This window comes from Giraffa tippelskirchi, chromosome 11 (assembly GCF_054371585.1).
Source record: "Giraffa tippelskirchi isolate mGirTip1 chromosome 11, T2T-mGirTip1v1.2.pri, whole genome shotgun sequence".
Taxonomy (NCBI): domain Eukaryota; kingdom Metazoa; phylum Chordata; class Mammalia; order Artiodactyla; family Giraffidae; genus Giraffa; species Giraffa tippelskirchi.
The window spans coordinates 49,908,247-49,931,155 of record NC_137285.1 but is presented as its reverse complement, the minus strand read 5'-3'; the positions used below and the strand labels follow the sequence as shown (position 1 = coordinate 49,931,155).

The window sequence follows — 22,909 nt, the reverse complement described above, 5'->3', positions numbered from 1 at the left end:
TACAGAATTTTGCTGGGCGTTCTCTTCAGGTTTACCAATCTAAGATGTCCCGGGTATCCTGTATCCAGCTTTCCATCATCTCTCCTGACTGGTGTTTTCTCCCTGTGATGCAGGACTCTGTAATTATATTCCAGCATTCTAATGTGCAAGTGGTCTACATCTAGCAGCCTGAATCTGCTCAATGTGGCAGTTTAGATTCTGCTTTAGATTAACAAAAACTTTAGATAGTTTATATATTGTAAGAACAAATGAAAAGTCAACAAAAATAAGCAGGTGAAAGACAATGACATGAAAAAGGCAGGATGGCAAAAGGAAATGGAATACATGCTACAGAATGTTACACAGTAATTAAAATCCAGCTATAAGGTTTGGTTTTGAATTTCTCAGCAGCCAAAGCAAACAGGAATTCATCCTGAGATTTCATCTGGTTTACCAGTAGCAGCCTAGAAGCAGCAAGGCTTCTCCTAACATTCTGTCAAGAGGAATGGATGCGATTACGTCCTAATGAATAGTTTCTTAGAGGTGAGTTTTCCACAGACATCTGGTGAACAAAGGGCCTGGAGTTGTGGCTGTTGTTTCATCTCTCAACAAGTCAAAGTAGGGTTGACATCCTCTCCTGAAAATGAATCACTAACCTACACCTCACATCTGCCTGGAGAAACGGGGGTGAAATAATCTTGCCACTCCAACAATCCCTCACCTATTTGGGTCTTAATTTCTATTAAGACTATGCCCTTTCAAACGGAAAGATTAAGAGTGGTTTGTTAGGACATCATGAATACGTTAGGACATCAAGTACAGTGCCCTTTCCTTTTTTGCTTTGAACCTTAAGCGCTGACCTTAATCTTAAACCTTTACTCAATGACTTACCTCAGATTTACAGTAGTGTTTTACAAATTATCTGACAAATCTGAGATTGACAAGGTAGGTATGATGCTATACTCTGGATGAGAAAATTGAGGCCCTAGAGAGTGTCACAGCAGTCACAGCTAAGTCCTTTTACTTACAGCCCATGCCCTACAGAATTTGCTTTTATAAGCCCAGCTCCAGACCTCTTGCCATTCCAGTATCCAACCACTCTAGATAAAAGCCTGCCTGTACTGTATTTTTATACATGTCATTTAGAAAAGTTCAGAGCTCATTCAAGCACATTCATTTTTTGGATGCCTTTCCAACTGAAATCAATTATGATTATCGGCATGTGTTTTTATCCTTTTCTAGAATTTAGTCCCACTGGGACTTTGCTCAGCTTATTTGGGCTTTTTAGGCCCCATTATTTTTAAAATATTTATTTGGCTGTGCCAGGTCCTTCCTTGCAACACACAGCTTTTTTAAGCTGTGGCATGTGGGATCTAGTTCCCTGATCAGGGATCGAACCTGGGCACCCTGCACTGGAGTGCAGTCTTAGCCACTCTGTCACCAGGGAAGTCCCTAGGCTCCATTTTAAATTAGGAGCAGTTTTAAATTCATATCCAAAGCTCTTAGAGCCAAAAATAAGGAACTCAAATGTTATACACACCATTATGCTTTACTATGTCATCCCTACCACCTCGTAGAATCTCCTGAAATACGGCCATGGAGGAATGAAAAAATCCACTCTCACTCTGTCTTCAAGAATCTGTACAATTTACCTTCTAAGACTAATAACCACAAAATATCATGGGCTATAAAAGGAAAAGCTGGCTCAAAAGGGACATAGGCATGGAATAAGAACTTCAGTAATGGAACATACTGATTTTAGAAGTCTAGAATAGAGATTTGTTATTTGCCATTATGCCTTCAGGTAACTCTGATGGTCCACAAGGCAGAGCTGTCTACAAAAGGAAGACTAGAGAAGTAAAAATAAAGTGCCACCTAGCAAGAATTATCAACTACTAAAAAAAACTTTACATAAAATGCTCACATGACTACATTTTAAATGAAGACAAATACAACAAAAGCATACAGAAGTATGTGTTTAGCCTACCGCCATGGCAGTGCTGAAGGGTGACTTGGTATTTCCAGAAGCCCTTTTGTGCTCAGCAGCATTCCCAGCCTGCCCCCCCCCCTCCCACAGCCTGTTAACATTTGAAATTTAAACACTTGTTTGGCTTTTATTCTCATCCAGATTTGCTTATGATATGGGTTCAAAAGCATTTCCAATGCAGAATACCTGGAGGAACTATTTTTGGGGACTCCAACCTTGTCACCAAGTGATACTTCACAAACAGCATCAGATGCCACCTTCAACTACTGAGCCACCTTTGTCCACTTTAAAATGAAGGTCTGACTGTCAGGGATTGCGTGGGCACCACATTTAACAGTATTAAAAAGACCAAATTTATTCTCAGATTCTCTATGCATTAAAAAGACAAGATATTAAAACACTGGCTTTAAAAGACAATTTATTTATTAATCTTAAATATTTACAACTCACAGGTTAAAATATATTATTTCCAGTGGGCTGCTTTCTGGGATTTCATTAGGAAGGAGTTTCACCTGTTATCTTTACCACTTTATTTCTGAGTGAAGAGAATTCCAGGTTAACTTTTTATATTCTGCTTGATGTTTTAAAACCAGTTACCTGGCTATCTTAGTAAATCTCAACCACAGCCTCATGAACAGAGCAGGAATAGTTTCCCATCTCTGAAAAGAAGATCCTACTGTCTTTAGCCACTACCACATAACAGCTCCTAAATATATCTACTGTGCAAAGCACATTCAAGACAAATAACGGCAGAGTAACTGCACATGAATACCAATAGCAGTCCAAGGGAATACCGGAAATGTGTAACAGTGACTAAATAATGCAGACTGGCCGTGGAATCTCTTCAAGAAACACGATAATGGAGAACAATTATCAAGAATGTGTCAAGGAGAACTGGTATTTCCACTTAAATAACAAAAACTCCAAGACTAAATAGTTCCTTTGTACACTACTATTTTATTAGACCCCAATAAAAACATCTTTAAAGCTTTAAGAAAATTACTATAAATTACTCTATAACTTATGTCTTGCATGGTTTTAACATGTTCATGTTATAATTTACTTAATTTTACATGAAGATATAAAAAAATAAATATTGCCATGCATAACTTGGTATTAAAAAACACAAATAAATAACTTGAAATGTTGTCTAGAGAAACTGCTCCTGCATACTTGTTAATTATGGGAGACTCAAGCAAGTCTACTATTTTAATATAGTATCCTCTACCAGAAAAAGCTTCAAAACAAGCCTAATATAATGCCCTTAAATGATCATGTAATTAACCCTAAGGGAAAGAAAAACACTGCAAAGCAATACTGGAGTGCAAAAACCTTTTTCGCCCTAGGTTTTAATGGAAAAGGTTTTAATGTGAGCTAACGGGGTTCCTTCCCAAGGGCATGCTGGAAACAATGAAAGAAAGAAGTGAGAGAAACTGGGAACCCTTCCTTAGTCAACTTATCCTATTTCAGTTTCCTGAAACATCCCTGGTTAAGACTCCTGTGATTAAACACACAGACAAGCGTTTATCAACGTCCATCAAGGTTCCTCCTTAAAGCTGAAGTCGCACACTAGGGACAGATGGTCTGAAGGGTAATTGAAGGACGGTAGCCGGTTGGGTCCAATCTGCTCCTCGGTGAGCAGGTCCAGGGCTGACCGCACGCTGAGCGCCTGCCTGGAGTACCAGATATAATCGAGAGTGTGCCGGCACTCGCCTGAGGTCCGGATCTTCCAGGTCGTGTACGGAGGTTCCGACTGCCCGTCAGCGCTCAGCAGCTTGTAGGCGCTGTTCAGATTGAGGCTGGAGGAAGCAAAGTGCTTGTAGACCTCCTCTGTGGGCTCTGCGTTGAAGTCTCCACAAACAATCAGGGGAATCTTGGCCCCTTGGGTGATGGTCTGCAGGTTTTGGAGGAGGTCGCAGCCTTGAGCCGATCGAAATCGCTCCCAGCCGGTGCGTGCCTTCAGGTGGGTGACAGCGATGCAGAACTGTCGGCTGGACTCCTTGCACTCTAGCGTCTGGGCAATGGCCACCTGGTTGGTTTTCAGCGTCATGGCAGTCAGCCTGATGTTGGCACTGTTGATCAGCTTGAATCGGTTTTGGAGGAAGAACAAGGCACAGCCGTCAGGTCCATTGTTGTGCTCCACATCCAGACAAGGTGACCAGGGCTTGGGGAAGAAGGTGCCCTGATAGCCCAGTCTACTGAGCAGGGGCTGGAAGGTGTCAAAGTAGTGGTCCACCTCTTGGAGGCACAGGATATCGGGCTGGTAGGCGAGGATCTCTTCCAGGATCAGACATTTCCGTTCTTCCCACTTGAGGGCTTCGATAGGGCACTGGACAAAGTTGTCTTTGCCTTCTCCAAGAGCTGAAATAAAAAAGCCGGTCAGTTGTCAGCTGCTAAATTGCTGAGAGTATTCTCTTACTGCACTGGCCTCTAAACTAATTACCTCTGGCCATCCACATGAAGCAAGGAATTGACTACTTCATATTAAAACTATCTGTTTCTATTCCAGGACAGAAGACTTAATAAAGCCACATATTCCAGGCCATAAAACATTAAGTTTTAGCTTTAAACAATGTTCTTTGTAGTCTAAGAGATCTAAGCTATGTCAGATGAACTAAATACATTTAACCCTGTACTAGGCCTTTATAGATACCATAAATGACACCTATTTTAAACGGGCAGCTTTTACCTATATCTGGGAAAAGAAAAAATGAATCCAAAATTTTGGAAGTCAGGGAGTTAACGCTCTTCTATTCCAGAAAAGGAGGGAAAAATGGTGACCCTGGTTTCTTCTTAAAATTTCAACAGCTCCATGATCAGCAGCACTACACAAAGTTGACTGACACACCTGTTTTTAAATCCAGCAGACCCAGGAAAGGAGTCCTTTCTACCATAACAAATATCTCAAAGCAGAGAACAGAGGCAACATCTCTGGCCTCAAATTATAAAGATGCGTTTGGATGAGAATCTGGCCAGAGTACCCAGAACCCCTCCCCCCAGGCCCCATTTCCTGCAGAAGATTCTACATCGCCCACTCAGCAGACTCAGTTTCCCCCTGGCAAATGCTATCTTAGTGCTGAAAGCTGGAGACAACAGAAAGTTTCAGGCTAACAAGAGATGGGGGCCTTGAAATCTGGATGTGCTGGGAGACAGAAGCTGTCACTGAATATGCAAAGTCTACCAACGCGTAAGTAAGAAATACCTCTGCCTCTGCGTTGCTGGACTTATCAGTGAAAACCAGATGACTCCCTTTCCCCACCTCCCCTTGGGAGAGGCTCCCGGCCACACCCACCCCCGCACAGGCAGAGGTGCATCAGGCATGTGCAGAAGCAGGGAGGCGGTGGCGGCTCAAGCAGAGATGCAGCAGGCCTACCTTGGGCAAGGATGTTCCACTGCATGACCCTAATGGGAGGGTGGCTACTGGGGCAATCGGCTGGCAGAGCCACAAAGTCCCTCTGGAACCGCGGGGGCCGGGTGTGCAGGACAGCCCTGCATTCCTCCAGGAGCTCTTTGGGGTCGATGGGCTCCAGGTGCTCTGGGTCAGGGGCCACCAGGTACTCCGGGTGCTGGGACGCCGCGCTGCTGTTGAGTGTCTTGGCGACAGCACTGTAGAGCCTGCTCGTGCCGTTTCCCATGGGATACACTGCGGGGAAGGAGAAACAGTTACACACTCAGCCTTCTCCTGCCTTTCTCCCATTCTCTCTCAGAGGGACCACAGATAAAGCAGTTAGTGTCCACAGAAGCTGGGGCCGATGTTGCCACATTCATGGTCTACGGGGTGGATTACAGGAGCTCCCAGGTTCTAGCTTTCTAGGAGGACAACTACTTGAAATACTACAGTTGAAATACCTTGATCTTTATGGCTTATTCTAACCTGAGACTATAATTTATAGACACAGTCTTACGAAAGTATGGCTAAACAAAATCCATATTCCTTTTTCTATGTATTTTAAATGAAAACTTGAAGGCCAGTTTGTAAAGAGCAGATATGAGAAAGCCTGGTTACTTTATTATGACATTAGAGCAGGCTCTTAGTGGGTCATCTACTCAGATCCCTGTTACGGGAAGAATCAGCTGGATTAAATCCATTTCTCATAGGGCTCTGGCTTTCTATAGGATTCTGTGAACATCACCCCGAGCAGTACAGTCTGCAATCTAATCTTACTTGCCAGATTTTTTAAAAATCAGAAACGAGGTTGTCGGGGGGAGGGGCAGAGATAGTTGAGATGGGGGTGGGGTGGGTGGGGTATAGTGGTGCAGGAAGCATTGTCTAGGTCCATTTCCTGGGGCTTCTGATTCTTATCTAACTGGATAATAACTAAGGACAACAGAGCACAATCTTCAACAAGTTAGCATGAAGGGAGAGGTATCTGCCACCTCACTAGGATTTGGAACCATGTCTAAGATTCCTGGTTTGGAGGAACCCAGATTTCCTGACCTCATCCATGTCCTTGCCTTCTCTTGAAGGACACAAAGTTTTCTTTATGAAAGACATTACTTGGCAAGCTGATTGCACCTGAAACTAGCAAGCAATTGAATTCACCTTACATAGCAGGTCACAAAGGCAAATTCAAGTGTTCCCCCCTAGGATCTATCCCTAAACATCAAGCTCAAGATGCAAGCATGCTCTATCATTCCTTTTCCAACGACTCCCCAATGAGAAAACGAGGCAGAGAAACACCAGTTTTCTCAACACACATTTCTGTGTACGTGCAACTGCCTGCAAGCCTGTTCTCACAAAGGCACATGCATGAACACACGCACACACTTGTTTCCTGGATGTTTGACTTGAATATACCTTCCATATAAAGTGAACAGTATAAGGTGTTAACACAATAAAAGTGCTGGAAGACATGCCCAGAAAGCCAATCAAAATTATATCCTATTGCAAAATAAGCTAAGATATTAAGAAAATGACAAAGTAGTCTAAATTAGAAAACTTACAAATGAGGCAAGGTGAAGAATTAGTAACAAAACACATAACAGAAAGAAATGAGGAGATAAAGCTTGAGAAATAGTGGCACCATGTACTAATTTAAAGCAAAGATCCAACATATGGATAAAAGGTTCTTGTAGCAGGAAAACCAATGCAAGGAAATGAAACACGTATTGATACTAAAAACTATAAATCAAGAAAACTCTCCAGAGTACAAAGTTTCAATCATGCAGGATTAATTAAGTTCTAGAGGTTTAATGTACAGCAAGGTAACTTTAGTTAAGGATACTGTATCCCATACTTGAAATCCTCTAAGTGATCTTAGATCTTAAGTGGTCTCACCGCCTGCCCCCCCTGAAACACACACTATGTGAGTGACATGATGATTAGCTTGATTGAGGTAATTATTTCAAGATGTGTACAAATATCAACGCATCACACTGCTGCTGCTGCTAAGTTGCTTCAGTCGTGCCTGACTCTTGGTGACCCCATGGACTGTAGCCCACCAGACTCCTCCGTCCATGGGATTTTCCAGGCAAGAGTACTGGAGTGGGTTGCCATTGCCTTCTCCGAAGCATCACGCAATACACATCAAATACATACAATGTTTGCTAATTATACCTCAATAAAGCTGAAGGAAAGGTCAATGGTTTGAAAGAAAAATTATGAGGTTAAAAAAACATGTATCATGGACACAAACACACATACCTGAGACTATCAACCCAGAATGACCAACACCAACTGGACTGTAAAGAAACAGAAAAAAATCCCTTGGACTCCAGGCCATAAACAGCAAGTAACTTAGAAGTTAAGAGTATCAGACTTCAATTGTAATGTTTTTAGACCAGAAAAAATGAAGTAACATATTTGAAACATGTCAGGCTTTATATACATATGACTCATGGTATGTGAGCCAAGAATTTTACATCCAGCAAAACTGGAATAGTGACCCTAGGAGCACTTCTTCCAGAAAATACTAGAGCACGGGGTGGCCAACAGCAGCCAGATGTATTTTGTACAGTCCTTGATCTTGAGATGTTGTGTACACACACACAAGCACACAATATGTGACAGGATCATTTCTGGCCCTCAAAGCCAAAATGTTTACTATCCGGCCCTTCTCAGAAAAGTCTTACCACCCCTGGAACTAGAGAACAAGCTTTAGACCAAAATGACCAGAGATACTGATAAACGAACTGGTGGCGCTGTATTAAACAGAGCAAATCAAGTCTAAATGAGGTTAAGATAATACAATATCCATTGGCTATGTGATCCAAGAATGAACCAATGAGGATTTAGTACAACCAAAAAAAAAAAAAAGGAAAAGCTTGGGATGGGGGTTGGGGGTGGGACAGAGCAGGGACCAGAAAGAAGCAAGCATATTCAAAATTATTTGCTGTGATCATCATTGGTAATGGTAGAATCAGAATTGCTACTCTAGACTGCTTAAACTGGATATTCTAATTTCATCATTCCCTGTTGTCCTTTTTTGGTTTGGTTTTGGAAATGTATTTATAGGGCTGTTAGCTACAAACTCAAGGAAAACACATTCTTATTAAAGCCAGCTCAGCTCAAAAAAAGTCAGCTCATTTTGGTCCAATAGTGGATTATTATATCTTGTCATTCACCTTATTCGTGACTTTTGAGGGTTTTCAAAAATTACATCTACCACCTAAAGACAAAGACTTTACAGCAAAAAAGAGGAAGGACATACTGCAATGTGGGCAGTAAAGCCCCAGTTCTAGTCTCAGTTTAAATGGTTGGATTCTGATTAAATCCAAAATTGGAGCCAACAAGTTTTGTTGATGACTTGGATGTGGCCTATGAGAGAGCAGTCAAAAAAGTTTCCAAGACGGGTGGTTGAGCAACTGCAAGGATGAAGCTGCCAATACAGGTTAGGAAAACTGGGTAGGGTTTGCAGAAAATAGGAGTTCGGCAGTTAGGTATGACTGATGTTCAGGAGAGAGGTGCAAATTGGAAACAGGTGGGAGATGTTTATTGACAGGAGGACTGAGCTCTGGAGCAGACTACCACGTCTCTTTAGCTGACAAGTCCTCCCTCAAAAGAATTATAAACCTAAGCCACGGTGTCAAAACCAGCCATTTCAGTGCTCTGGATGTAGACCAAAGGCATACAAACTGAGAAGCTTTTATTTGCGAAAGCTATTGAACCTCAGTTAAAAACAGTGCTGGTCTGTGCAGGTCCTGCCTGGCCTCACACCTCCCCCTCAGCTCTGTGGAAGTGATTCCAACTAGAGCAGCGAAGATACTGAAGTAAGTTAATATCTGCCCAGAAAGCAGGCCTAGGCCTTGATGGCTTTCGCTGGTGAGCCTATCAAATATTTAAACAATACCAATCCCTTCGTAAACTCCCACCTACTGCTTCCCATGTACAGCCTCACCGGAAGACAGTCAGGCAGTGTTTAAAATAAACATAGAACTCATGTCCCTAGGGATTTACCTAAGTGAGCTTAAACTTAACTTCACTCAAAAATATGTACGCAAATGTATATACGCAACTGTATTAATAAATGCCCAAACTGGAAGCAGTCAAGATGCCCCTCAATGTGCAAATGTATACAACCACACAAAATAGTACGTAACAATAAAGGGGAACAAGTCACAGGCATTTTGTAAGTGAAAGAAGCCAGATCCTAAAAATTACATACTGCATGATCCCACTCAGGACATTCTAGAAAAGGCAAATTATACAGAATGGTTTTCAGAGATTAGGAGAGGCAGCAGTGGCTGACAAGGAATTTTAGGGCAATGGAACTACTCTGTAGAGCCCTAGGGTGATGCGCACATCATGACTCTTTGTATTTGTCAAAATCCACTGACTTAACTATCCCTCACAAAGCGTAAACTTTAATGTGTGAAAATTCAAAAGATCAACAGGGAGGTGGAGGGATCAAGAGGAAATGCCGACTCTGACAAATAAATCTATCACAAATGTATGACAAATTCACAGAAGGGGGTTCAGGAAAAAAGGAATGATATAACTTTGGAAAACAGCTTTTAACTGCTCAAGACTAAAGGAAGTGCACTCAAGTTAGCAACGTTGTTCCTCTTGGGGGGTGGGTGTCAGCGATTCCAAAAATGCTTTACATGTATATTGTGGTTGAACAGATACAGTAAGTAATGTTCTGTGAAAGAGGAAAGCTGCAGATAAATGAGGAAAGGTTTAAAAGGAATCATGAGGTACTTGAGGTGGAGTCAGACAGATCATCCAGATTTCATGTCTCATTTACAGTACACATAGATGTATAGACAAAAAGCCATTAGGGATGTCTGAGACACCTTTGGAGAAATGCAGGGCCAAGGTTTTCATATTAACACTGAGGCATCCTTTCTCTGTCTTTGTTTTACCCACAACTGTGATGAAACCGCTGCTTTGCCAGCATAACTCAGGCAGTGGCCCCAGGCTCCAGTAGGGGCTACTGTGCTCACCGTTATTCTTTTTTTTTTTTAAATTTCCTGTCTTACCCTCAAATGTCCTTAAGTGAGGTGGCAACAAGTACTTGTTAAATTTCGAGCCCTGATGACATATCTTTAATACTTGACAAAAAGGAAAGTCCATATAAACACTTGTGCTGCACATAAAATATGCTGCCTTAAGCAAAAGCACTCAGGTGAGTGTCTCGCCTGCAAAATGAACTCGCCCCTGTCTTCACCTCAAAGAACCAACAAACTTTAGTCAATCACATATGGATACAAGGCAGACATTTATCCACTCAAATGTAAGAAGTGAGCCTGTCACTTTAAGGCAAACAATTGACAGCATTTTTGCCCGAGAAAAATTTCCCAGAGAAAATTTTGGAAAACGTATCTGCCATCAGGAGCCTGACAAGTCCCCAGTACTTAAAAAACTTCTCTGACAAGATTGGTGGTGATCGTTACTAAGGTTATTTCTATACTGTATAACAGCTGGAAGAAACACACTAGTTAACCAACACTTCCCAAATAACCAATAAAAAGTCGCTCAGTCGTGTCCGACTCTTTGTGACCCCATGGACTGTAGCCTACCAGGCTCCTCCGTCCATGGGATTCTCCAGGCAAGAATACTGGAGTGGGTTGCCATTTCCTTCTCCAGGGGATCTTTCCGACCCAGGGATTGAACTCAGGTCTCCCGCATTGGAGGCAGATGCTTTAACCTCTGAGCCACCAGGGAATAAGATGTTCACTGATATGGTATTAGATTTGATGTTGTAAATAACTATTAACATAAGCTACCACACAAGACTACCCACAATTATCGTAAAAGGCTATTAAAATAATTCTCTCCGATTATATAACCAGTGAGAGACTGGATTCCTATCTTTTAACCAAAATATCACAACAGACTGAATGGAGAAGCAACTAGGATACAGCTGTCACCTATTAAGCCAGACTTTCAAATGAAGCGATTTCCCAAAACGTCAAATGGTGCCACTTTTTCAACAAATCTTTTTATTTGGGAAAAAAAAATGCTGATTAAAAATTAAACAAAAGCCAGGATTATCTGGGTACACACCTGAGAAGCTGCTGGAGTTGACCAACCTTGGGCCCAAGGAAACCTCACACAAAACTTTAAGGACAGATGTCACAGGAAGGCATCGTTGAAACAGCAAGCCTGTGCTGCCACTCACTGGCCATTGTGTTGAATCACCTCAGAAAGGTTAGAAAGCTAATTCAGCAGCTAATTTTCACTGATCTTAAAGATTCCTGAATAAATGTGGCCACCTTCAAAATATTCACAAGATAACGATAGACCTAAAACAGCTTGGATGTTGGGTATGCAATATATTTATTTAATACTTAATGAATAAATCAATAAAGATTCACAGTCCCCATGGCTCACAGCTGCATGGATCAAGTTCCAGTGGCTCCCTTTTTCTTATACATGGCCTTCTTCTCTTACTTAAGTCACCCTTAATATTTAAATTACAACCCCTGTTCTTCACTCATTAGTTCCATGAGGACAGGGACTGTATCTGCCTTGTTTATGGACTCAAGGTAGGTCGCCTGGTTTCCAGAAATCACGGCTTCTCTTTTCACTAATCAGATCCTGAACAAGTTATTTATCTCTGTGGCTCTGTTTCTTCATCTGGGGATCACCATGACCTACTTCACTGTGTTACTGTGAGGGTTAAGAGAGTTAAACTGGCTATACCTAGTACATTCTAAGTGGCAGCTATTTTGTTACTTTTCTTTCTGGGTTTAAAGAGCAGCTATTAACATTTGAGAGCCAAGCATGTAACACACTTACCTTTCCAACAATTCAGCAAAGTAGGTATTGTCTTCTCCATTTTATAGACACGGAGACTGACTGCATAATTAGCAAAGGATCCGGTCCTGGAGAGGGCTGCCTGCACCTTGGACCACTGCTCATCAACATCTCTGACAGTGCTGACCCAGAGTCAGGATGACCTGATGGAGCTGTGCCAGGGGTGCGCATGGCAATTAACAAAGGTTGAATTTCACCTCATCCCTCTGCACAAGTCACCACCGTCAGGGCATGCACACTGGCACAGCACAAAGTGTACAAAGCGGTGTGATGACCCGCTTTACTGGCACATGGCATTACTAGAGATATCAAGTGAAGGTCATGTCTCCCAACCTAGCGGGTCTATAAATACAAGCTCCTAGACACACTGCGACAATCCCAGTGACCTTTCTTTGCTAGGCAGCAGTCACAGACACAAGAATACCCAAGTGCGTTCTGGACAAAGCGGAGCTGTCCCTTCAGTCACGCCAGATTCATCTTGAAAATATGGCTAAGGAAAGAGAAATGCCTCCACAATGAATACTTAGGTTAGCGTGTTAAAACTGGTGCTTGATTATGAGTGGGCTGGCCAAGCATTTGCACAAGCCAGACTTTTCCAGCAAAATGCCAGAAAACTGAAAATTGAAAAGGCAGAAACAAAGAATATGGTATGACAGCTGCTCTCCACCAACTAAGACATCCGGTTTGTGTTACTACCTGGTGCCCATCATTAACATTCCCAGGATGCTCAAGAGGTGGCCTGGGTTCACAGCCCAGAATGGCTGTGAATGGAAATACGGAGCTAAGGAGTACTCTGCTATTCTTCCCTGTGGGTCAGAGGTCCACATGCGTCTCCCAGTGCCCCATATGAGATGCCTATGGCTGCTTACATTTGTAAATGGTTGAAAAAGAAATTGTAATAATATTTCCTGACGTGAAAATCACCCGAAACTCCAACTTCAGGATCCATAAATAAAGTTTGTGTATTGTCTGCAGCTACTTCCACTCTACAGCAGCCGAGCTGAACAGCTATAACAGATATTTGGTCTATTAAGCCCAAGATATACTAGGCTGGTTCTCTACAGAAAAGTTAGCAGACTCCTGCTCTAGATCATGAATTGTACAGTCCATTTGTATATACTTCACAAAATCAAAAGACTCAGTCATTTAAAATAGGGGAAAAAAACCTTTCATATATAGATTTCCATAGCCTTGCTTGAATAATTACAGCACATGCAGGAAAAGAATCATCTTTTAAAATGTGTAGTGACACTGGAAGCAGTTTTAAAATCTCCAGTCCAATGACTCATTTTTAAGATGGGAATTGATAAATAATGTACAACAGGTCATCAGACATGAGGCCAAAAATACATTATTCTCCTTCCTAAGAGCTTTCCGGAATAAAGTACAGACATGCATATTTTTCTAAAGACTGAAAGAATATGGGTAAAATCAGAAAGGATGCCAGGTAAAATCAGAAAGGATGCCACCAATGGGCTTAAGAAACAATTCCAGGAAGACAGAGACAGGTGTGAATTAACAGAGAACCCAGAGTGGAGGAAAATGCAGTACAAACTACCAAAGGAAAATTACATATGGCTCTTTCCAAGGGAGCTCTGAAGAAACCCCAAGCTAAGTCCACAAAGACAGAGGGCAGGAGAGGCCATTGTTAGGGTCATTCTCTCAGCAATGGCATTTGAGACAGCTGCTAGTTCTGTCACTTCCCCTCTCAGACAGAAGAGGGTGGCCTCCGCCAGCTGGAGAACAGGCTTCAGAGATGGTGGGGACAGGCGCTGGAAGGGCTCCCGAGAGTGATGGATGGGAAGGGAGGCAGAGCAGACCAGGCGCTAACCATGGACCTCAGGGCTATTTCTAAAGGCGTGGCTGGAGGGGTGAGCTCAGCATTAGAGAACATAGAAGGGAGCCTGCCTGCACTCCCCCACCCCCAAATCTCCCCAACTACAGAGAATGCAAACTGCTCTCCCGGGAGGAAAGGTCTGGGGGAGAAACACACAGCTGTGCATATTTACAACTATATAGGACACAAAGTAAGACTAGGCTTCTATGAGCAAAGAGAGAATTAGAAAATGTCCAAAAATTGTAAACAACTGCAAAATAGCCATGTTCAAAACATCTCATGAAATATAAAGAGATAAATTCTTTAAAAAACGCAAGAGGAGCCACAGAGGGTGGACCCATATGGACAACAATCTGTCTAGCAGGAGTTTAATAATATGAGAACAGGGAACGTGATAAACTAGTGATAAAAATGATAAAATCCAAGAAATAGAAATTCTCCTGGGCTAAAGAATGGTACGTCCTGGGGCTTCCCTGGTGGATCAGTGGTAAAGAATCTGCCTGCCAACGCAGGAGACATGGGTTCAGTCCCTGATCTGGGAAGATCCCACATGCCGTGAAGCAGCTTAAACCTGTGCTCAACTATTGAGCCTGTGCTCAAGAGGCTGGGAGCTGCAACTCCTGAAGAACTTGCACCCTAGAACCAATGCTGCACTTTGCACAAGAAGCCACCACATTGAGGTCTGAGAATTGCAACTAGCGAGTACCCCCTGCTCTCCACAACTAGAGAAAAGCCCACACAGCAATGAAGGCCCAGCACAGTGAAACTTTACACTGAATGGGCTCATCTGATGCTGAGACATTTATCCTGATAGAACTGTTGAACACCAAGGACAAACAATCCTAAACTTCTAGAGGATAATTGGTACTGTCAAAGAAATTGAGGTTCTGAGGCAGACAGACATGTTATTTTTAAAAACTCATTTTTTTAAAATTGTCATGAAAATATTCCAAATAAAATTCAGAATGAACCACCGGAAAGAGAAATTAATTGTAGAACACATCTCAGCAAATCTATTTGACCTAGAAAATCTGAAAGATGAACATCTTCAACCCTCTCAGTGAAAGCAAAACAAAGGAAACAGAAAACCATCATGTCCAGAGTGTCGCTAGGATATGCAAAATAACTTCCTTGTACCCTGTACTGGATGCACCTGGCCCAGCACTGGACACTCAGAGTTGGGGGACAGGCTGGGAAAGTCAAAGGAAAATGATGCACAAGGCGCTTCCTGGGCACCCTACTGTAACTTTTCTTTACTGCTCCATGATTCTGGCTCCATGTAGCTTTGGACTTCTCGGACCACTCCAGTTCTGAAGGGAAAAAGCCATTTTTAAACCATTCTGCACAATCCCTCATAATCCAATAGCAGTCTCTACTGGAGACTAACTTCTGGGGACACTAGTTAAGAAACTTCTAGCAGGCTTCCAAGCATTTAGCAAAACAAGTGTCTCATTGGCTGTCTGCCCAGGCTATACATCAGAACTAGCAGATGCTCAAGGCCCACTCGCAGCAACTAAAATTCAGATGATTTGAGTGGGACCCAGGCATTCTTTTGATAGCGTTAAAAGAAAAAAAGTACAGTCATCCCTTGGGGATGGGTTCCAGGACTCTCTCCTGGAACATCCCAAATCTGGATGCTCAAGCTCCTTTTATATAAGGATGTACACCCTTGGTATCTGCATCTGGGGATTCAACCAACCTTGGATGAGGAACCCACCCATGGAGGGTGGGGAAGAGGGGCTGCATTTCATAAAGACATTTAAATCTGACAGGCATAATTTTTTCTTAGCCCTCTTTCTCCTGGACACTCCCGCCCACATCCCCGACACTGATGCTGAATTCTGTGTAGCTGGTAGGTTGTTCAGGTGCTGCTTTGAGATCACGTAGACACAAGAAGACCTAGCTAAGATTTTTGTTTGAGGTCTTACTCCTTCCTGTAGGAAGGTTGCTCTCCTCATTCTAAAACAGCAAATCCAGAAACTTCCTGGATAGGACTCTGTGCTCCTAATGCAGGGGGCTGGGTTAGATCCCGGTCCCCAGGAACCAGATTCCACATGCGTCAACAAAGATCCCATGGACCACACAGCCAAATATTTTTTAAAAATGATAAATCCAAAATATTTCAGTTATTTTTCATTGAAGTACAAGTGGGTTTACTATGGAACTAAACACCCATGCACATCATCCTTGAATTGCTAAGTATTCAAATGTGATAACCATTCAAATGGTTAGCAAAGTCCTAGGAATCCTGATTAGAGAGTCATTCCTAACAGTAAATATATGCGGAGTGTCCCTGCCTCCTTCCAAGAACCAGAATATACCTGCCTCACTTCTAGCAAACACCACAGGAACCTACACAGTAGGTATTTTATCTGGAGTGGGTTGCCATCCCCTTCTCCAGGGGATCTTCCCGACCCAGGGGTCGATCCCCTCTCTCCTGCATTACAGGTGCATTCTTTACGGTCTGAGCCACCAGGGAAGCTGAAAAGACCCAGATTAATTCAAGAATCTGTTTCCCTAGGGTGTTCGTCCCTGTTGCCACACTTGCTACCTGCTTCCAGGCAAATGATCTCTCTCTTGCTTGTCACCTTCCTCCCTTGCATTCAAAGTTTTTCCCTAACAAATCCAGCCACACTCATTTCTTAATTTCCAATGCAATTAGTCATGAGACACAATAAAATATTTGGCCTTTTAAGTATACTGTGTTCAGTAAAACTTACAGATCAGTTGGTATCGTGATTTCTAATTCAAAAGCCCCCAGTAACTCACTGTATTTAAGCTCTTACCACTGAATGCTACGGGAAAACAAATACCTTGGTTCTCCTACAAAGAAAATATATGTCTATAGAAGCTTGATAATTACAAGCTGCTGCACTTCTCTCTCCAAGCAGATCACTCACATTGTTAAAGGACATACTAAATAAAACTGCCTCCTCAAATGAGCTGGTATTTGCTTTTAAAATCGTACCAAGAAAAACAGCAATGTGTTCCAGCGGTGGAGAACAGTAATTCAGCCAACTCTTCACTATCTGAGGAGGTGGGATCTGGAGGATGGCATTTATAAACCCAGCGAAGACACCAGACCACGTTTCATCCAGTAGGGTAACTGTGACAGCTGCTGCTTCTCTATGGGCCCTGTGATCCTTCCATGAGAAAAGGTCCCCTTTAAATTCTAATAACCCAGCATTTGATGACTGCAAAGGGGCTGCACTCACCTTTGCAGTGACATCTGACTCCCATAGGGCGTAAGTTATCAAGGAACTGATTAACAAATAAGGTCAACTGTTGGGATTTAGCAGCACCCCCCCAAAAGATTGGGGCTTCCCAGGTGGTGCTAGTGGTAAAGAATCCACCTGCCAATGCAAGATGTTAAGAGACTTGGGTTCTATCCTTGAGTTGGGAAGATCCCCTGGATAAGGACATGGCACCCCACTCCAGTATTCCTGCTTGGGAAATCCCACGGACAGAGGAGCCTGGCGGGCTTATGACCCGTAGGGTCCCAAAGAGTCAGACACGACTAAAGCGACTCAGCACACACGCACCCCAAAAGATGCTGGAGGGAGCGAAGTGTAGCTTTCAGTTCCTTGAAGACTTTCTCTAGCCAGATGGCTAAACCTTGAGGCCTGTAATAACAATAATCTGCTTCTTATTTATTGTTGTCATTCTGTTAAGTAGCATGGAATTCAGGACCCACCTGTAACGATTCTTTTTAATAAGTCTACAATAGGATCTATGAATCTTGGGAAACATTTGGCAAGGTACCTCTTCTCTCACCCTGCCACAACCATGCCTCATACCTTCCACTTTGCTCCTGGCTTTTCCCAAGCAAAATGTTTTTAATCTCTTTCAATCTTAACTGTACTTCAAGGACCAACTCAAATGCCAACCACGTTTTTTGAAGTCAAAATGATCACCACTGATGGAAGGGACTTCATGCTCTCCAGCACCCTTGTGCCACTTGCAAACCTTTAACTGAAAGAGAATAATAAAAGGTGTTTTATTTCTTTAAACAAGCAGGTCTTTGTGCAAAACTCTTCTCTCTGACTGGGCACTAAACTCCTCAGAGGCAGACTATGTCTCGCATTCTTTTACCTCCTGTAAGGTGGCACCTAGCTCAAATGGTAAAGAATCTGCCTGCAACGGAGGAGACCAAGGTTTGATTCCTGGGTTAGGAAGATCCTCTGGAGAAGGGAGCTGCAATCCACTCCAGTATTCTTGCCTGGAGAATCCCATGGAAAGAGAAGCCTAGCGGGCCACAGTTCATGGGGTCGCAAAGAATTGGACACTTCTGAACGACTAGCACAAATAGAGTGAGACAGACCAGAAATGGAAAGACTTTCTGAATGAATGAGTGATCAAAGGATATGCAAATGAATGCATTCACGAGTTTCTCCCAACAAGCAGCTGAAGCCAAAACTGAGCAAAATGAGAAAACTGCCTAGGTCTTGTAGTTTAACAGCCATAAATCCTTTCAATTTCTTTCTAAAACTAGGGGATTTCAGGGGACTTCCAGAAAGTTCATTAAGCATCTTTCTATGTCAAAGGCCTAAGATCCCACATGTATTGACCTTTCTTCCCAGCTAACAGCACAGCTCTATATCTGTATTACACAAGCTATGTGTATTCCCAAGATGAACCTACTGACTAACTCTGCCCCGAGGACCCGCAGGAAATCTAAGGTAAGAGGTTAAGACAAGAGATATGGTGCTACAGAAGACACCAGCTGATTTTCTTTTACTTCTCCCACCTCAAACCCAACAATGTGCCTCTAGAAATTTTCCCATTCTAACAGTTATTTCACAAATTCCTACAGAACTGCAAAGAAAATCTCAATGACTGTCAAGTTCACCTTTTTTTAAAAAAAGAACAAAAGAGTTTAGTCTCCAGTAACATCCTAATTTTATTTATTTTTTGTCACACTGGGTGGCATGCAATATCTTAGTTCCCTGGCGAGGGGTGGAATCTGTGACCCCTGCAGTGGAAACGCAGTCTTAACCGCTGGCCGCTGGCGAAGTCCCTTTAGAAGAAAATCCTAATTTTAAAAAGTTTGTCTCAATCTACATCTGCCAATCATCTAAATAGAGGCCGATCATCTGAATAGAGTTTAAAATCTTGACTTTAATCACATTTTGGGTGATCACTTTCAGTAAAGAAAGCTACATTGAACAAACATACTCTTTCTACTGCTCAATCTGTTGTTCTGAAGTTAATACAAAACTTGGGAATTCCCTGGCAGTCCAGTGTTTAGGGCTCCGCCTTTTCTTTCACTGCCCTGGCGGTTCAATCCCTGGTGAGGGAATTAAGATCAGGCAACCCGTGTGGGGTGGCATAAAAGAGATAACACAAAACTTTTGGAGCAAAAGGTAGTTGTTTACAATCTAAGATGTTCATACGTTTTAACAGCAATAAACTTGAGTACGACTAAAATATACCTGCTAGCGTGATGAAATTGCCCACCTTTGAAAGAGAAGCTTTATTAATTTTAAAAGTATGACTAATTTGTATGTAAATTGTGGCCGCGGTAGTGAGACCTCGGGCAGAAACTTCCGAGGTCAAAAAAGGGAAAATCCAGGCAACTTCCCTGGGGGTCCAGTGGTTAAGACTACACGCTTCCAATGCAAGGAGCGCAGGTTCGATCCCTGGTCACGGAAGTAAGATCCTGCCTGGCGTTTCCCTCCCCGCAACCAAAGAAAAACCCAGAGCACGCGACCTATAGAACAGGTTCTTGGCAAAGAGATGGCATCACCTTTACAAGATCTTAACCCCAGGTATACAGGACGTATAATGACGCAAATATTAAGATTGGAAGGCTCCCCCCAAATTCAAGTAGATGTCCAAAGAGTCAATGTGTGTTCATACATTTTTCAAAATCCAGACTACCTAAGCCATGATCAGATAAGCCACCAGGCCACATGATCAGGTAAGTGTAACTTTATATACATATTGCATAAAATGTTCCACCATTAGCGCAATAAGTAAAACACACAGAATCTGCGGCCTCGGAAGGGGAAAAGATAACGTCGGTCAAGAGCGAGAAATACTGAAACCGCGGCATGAAACGGGAAGGATTAAACGGGAACCTAACACGGGGTTCCAGTTCTTACCGGACGCGGTGCAAGCCCCAGGCAAGAGAAGGCGAAGGCAGAGCGGCAAAGGAGAGCAGAGACGGCGGCTCAAGTCGCACCCCACCGCCCGGCAGCCCCCGGCTTCCCATTCATTCCCCGCCGTCTCCAGGTGGCGGCCGCCGCGTTCTCCGCCCGGAACCGCGGTGCACTCACCTGTTCGGGAGCACGACCTCGCGACGTCGCGGGCCGCCGAGGCCGCCGCCAGGAGCCGGGGGGACGCGAGCCGCGGGGCGGCCGTGGGCGAGAGGCGGCGCGGCGGCGGCGGCGGGCCGGGCGGGCGGCGCAGGCCGGGCGCGTCCCTCTGCAGCAGGGCGGAGCAGAGCCGCCGCGGGCTCTGATACATGCCGGGCGCCGCCGCCAAAACCGCCGCGGCCCCTCGCGCGCCCCACCGACCTGCGGGGCCCGCCGAGGCGGGCAAGCCCAGCAGCCTCTTGGGGCCGTCCGAGCAGAGGCTCCGGGGCTCCTTCTCTTCCAGCCGCGGCCCGGGGGAAGGTAGCAGGCAGAGGAGCCCGAGACGGCACGGACGAAGACGCGAATGCTACGAAGTGGAGGCGCTGTCTGCCGCGGGCCGGCTGGAGCTGGAGGGTAACCGGCGAGCGCAGCGCGCTGACAAAGCGGGCGCTACCAAGCGTACCAGGGAGGGGGTGCCCAGGCGACCGGCGCCCGGCGCGACCTGGCAGGGATTGGTAGAACTGGAGTGATCCTGCTTTGCGAGGACGCAGATCTTCAGCTGTTTATAGGGTGGAGGCTGTGGGAGGTCCAAGATTAATAAGTATCCCTCAAGGCAGTTTTAAAGAAATGAGCCTCCCCTTCCGCTGGGTGGAGTGGAAACGCCCACAGGCTGGGAGTCCCAAGACCGTTCCAGGCTATGGCCCCGGGGGCACGTGTGTGTCGGAGTAAAAGACAGCATCCGTGTACGCGTGTAAGTGAGAATCCGGCCGCGGGTGTCTGCCCCCCCCACCCTTTCGGCGAGATGTGTTGCGTTAAAACGAAATTAAGCACGATAAAGCCCTTACTGTGTGCGAGGGCGACGCTGAGTAAGACAACGTCCCTTTCCTCAAGAATGTTACTCTCAGGCAAAGGGGGCCCAACGTGGCAAGAGAAATCAGACCATAAAGCTGTACAAGGTAGATTAAGATCAGTGCCGTAACTTCATGTAAGTTTGGCGATAGAGGTCGTAACACGCCTGGGTTTTCTAGAAGGCTCATTAGAAGACTGGACTTCCCCGGTGCCTCAGACGGTAAAGCGTCTTGCTTACAATGCAGGAGACCTGGGTTCGATCCCTGGGTCGGGAAGATCCTCTGGAGAAGGAAATGGCACCCCACTCCAGTACTCTTGCCTGGAAAATCCCATGGACGGAGGAGCCTGGTAGGCTACAGTCCATGGGGTGGCAAAGAGTCGGACACGACTGAGCGACTTCACTTTCACTTTCATTAGAAGATTGGCATTTGTGTTGGGCCACGACTTGGATTTACATTTGTGGAATTTGGGAGAAAGAGTGGTGGTGATTTACACAGGCATAAATTTTATGGGAATAAAACAAAAAGCCCTAGGTATCTTTGTGGCAACATCTTTTATGTAGGGTGGAAGCGAAGAAGTAAGGCAGATGCTTGGATAGGTTATACTGCGGAAGGCAGAGATTGTATTAGACTTAATATGGTAGAAAAGGGTGAGCTGTTTTGTAAGCTGGGCAAGGATATGTCTTAGGGCCGTGCTGTCATTGGAGGTGAAGTATCTCGGACATGTGAAAAGGCAGGAGAGAGTAGACTAGCTGATATGAAAGGTATTCTAGACCTGCATCTAGCACTGGAAAAGAATGAATGGAAGAAATATCTCAGATAGCTTGGGCAGGAAATGATGACTAACCAGAACAGGAAGTGGGGTGAGTGGGAGAGATGCCCAAGACTCGGTACCTCTCTGAATGATTTATGACCTAGAAATGTTTTCTTGTTGGTTTTCCCATGATTTTGCTGAGTCTCCTGTCTTGTGGAATTGGAAACTTTTCATTACTAAGGATATTCAAAATATTTTAAGACCTGGGTTATATATAGGACACCCAGAGGGTGTGGACGTGTCAGCTGACAGGGTTGATCATAACTGCTGGGAGACACCCTCCTTGGCAAGTCGTTAAATCTCTTAGTCTCACTTTACTTATCTATAGAAAGTCATACCTTAGTCATTAGGTCAAATAAGTGTGATGATCAAACTAGTCCATAAAAAGTGTTCTGCAAATATAGCAAAATGTTGAGTTAGAATCTAGGGTCTGTGGGAATTCACTCACAGTTCTTTTTCTTTTCCATATGTTTGGAAATATCCATAATAAAGTGTTGGAATAAAAGTGCTTTGAAAAATTAAAAGCACTGTTTGAATATAAACTGTCATTATTAAAAGGGATTCAAAGAGCATGCTCTCCTGAAACTGGGTCAGTAGCATTATTTTTGGTATATGCTAAGTACTATATACTTTAAACAATCAGAAAAAATATAAATTAAAACTTTATTCACTTCAAATTCATTTAGGGGATTGGTGGCTCAATCCCCAGGTTGACTTGTAGCCAACCCTGGTGGCTCAATGATAAAGAGTCCATCTGCCAATGCAGGAGACACAGATTGAATCCCTGGTCCCGGAAGTTCCCGGGTGCCACAACTATTAAGCCTGTGCTCTGGAGCCTGGGAGCTGCAACTACTGAGCCCATGTGCCACAACTTCTGAAGCCCTAGTGCCCTAGAGCCTGTGCTCTGCAACAAGAGAAGCCACCGCAATGAGAAGCCAGCACGCCAC

General features: G+C 43.9%; 1 protein-coding gene across 8 annotated transcripts; it reads right to left on the bottom strand.

Moving 5' to 3' along the window:
• Positions 1-2,367: 2,367 nt before the first annotated feature.
• Positions 2,368-20,689, bottom strand: NOCT (nocturnin). 8 transcript variants are annotated; one of them, XM_081540596.1, is made up of 6 exons: positions 20,283-20,689; positions 17,802-17,976; positions 16,973-17,147; positions 7,611-7,648; positions 5,340-5,609; positions 2,368-4,327 (listed from the first exon to the last, which is right to left on the bottom strand). In XM_081540596.1, the coding sequence occupies exons 5-6, from the start codon at positions 5,599-5,601 to the stop codon at positions 3,504-3,506; spliced, it is 1,086 nt and encodes a 361-aa protein (XP_081396722.1). In that variant the 5' UTR covers positions 5,602-5,609; positions 7,611-7,648; positions 16,973-17,147; positions 17,802-17,976; positions 20,283-20,689; the 3' UTR covers positions 2,368-3,503. The 8 variants fall into 8 exon arrangements, with proteins under 8 accessions (XP_081396722.1, XP_081396721.1, XP_081396724.1 ...); XM_081540595.1 differs by lacking the exons at positions 16,973-17,147; positions 17,802-17,976; positions 20,283-20,689 and adding exons at positions 11,415-11,549; positions 12,150-12,276; XM_081540598.1 differs by lacking the exons at positions 7,611-7,648; positions 16,973-17,147.
• Positions 20,690-22,909: the final 2,220 nt, after the last annotated feature.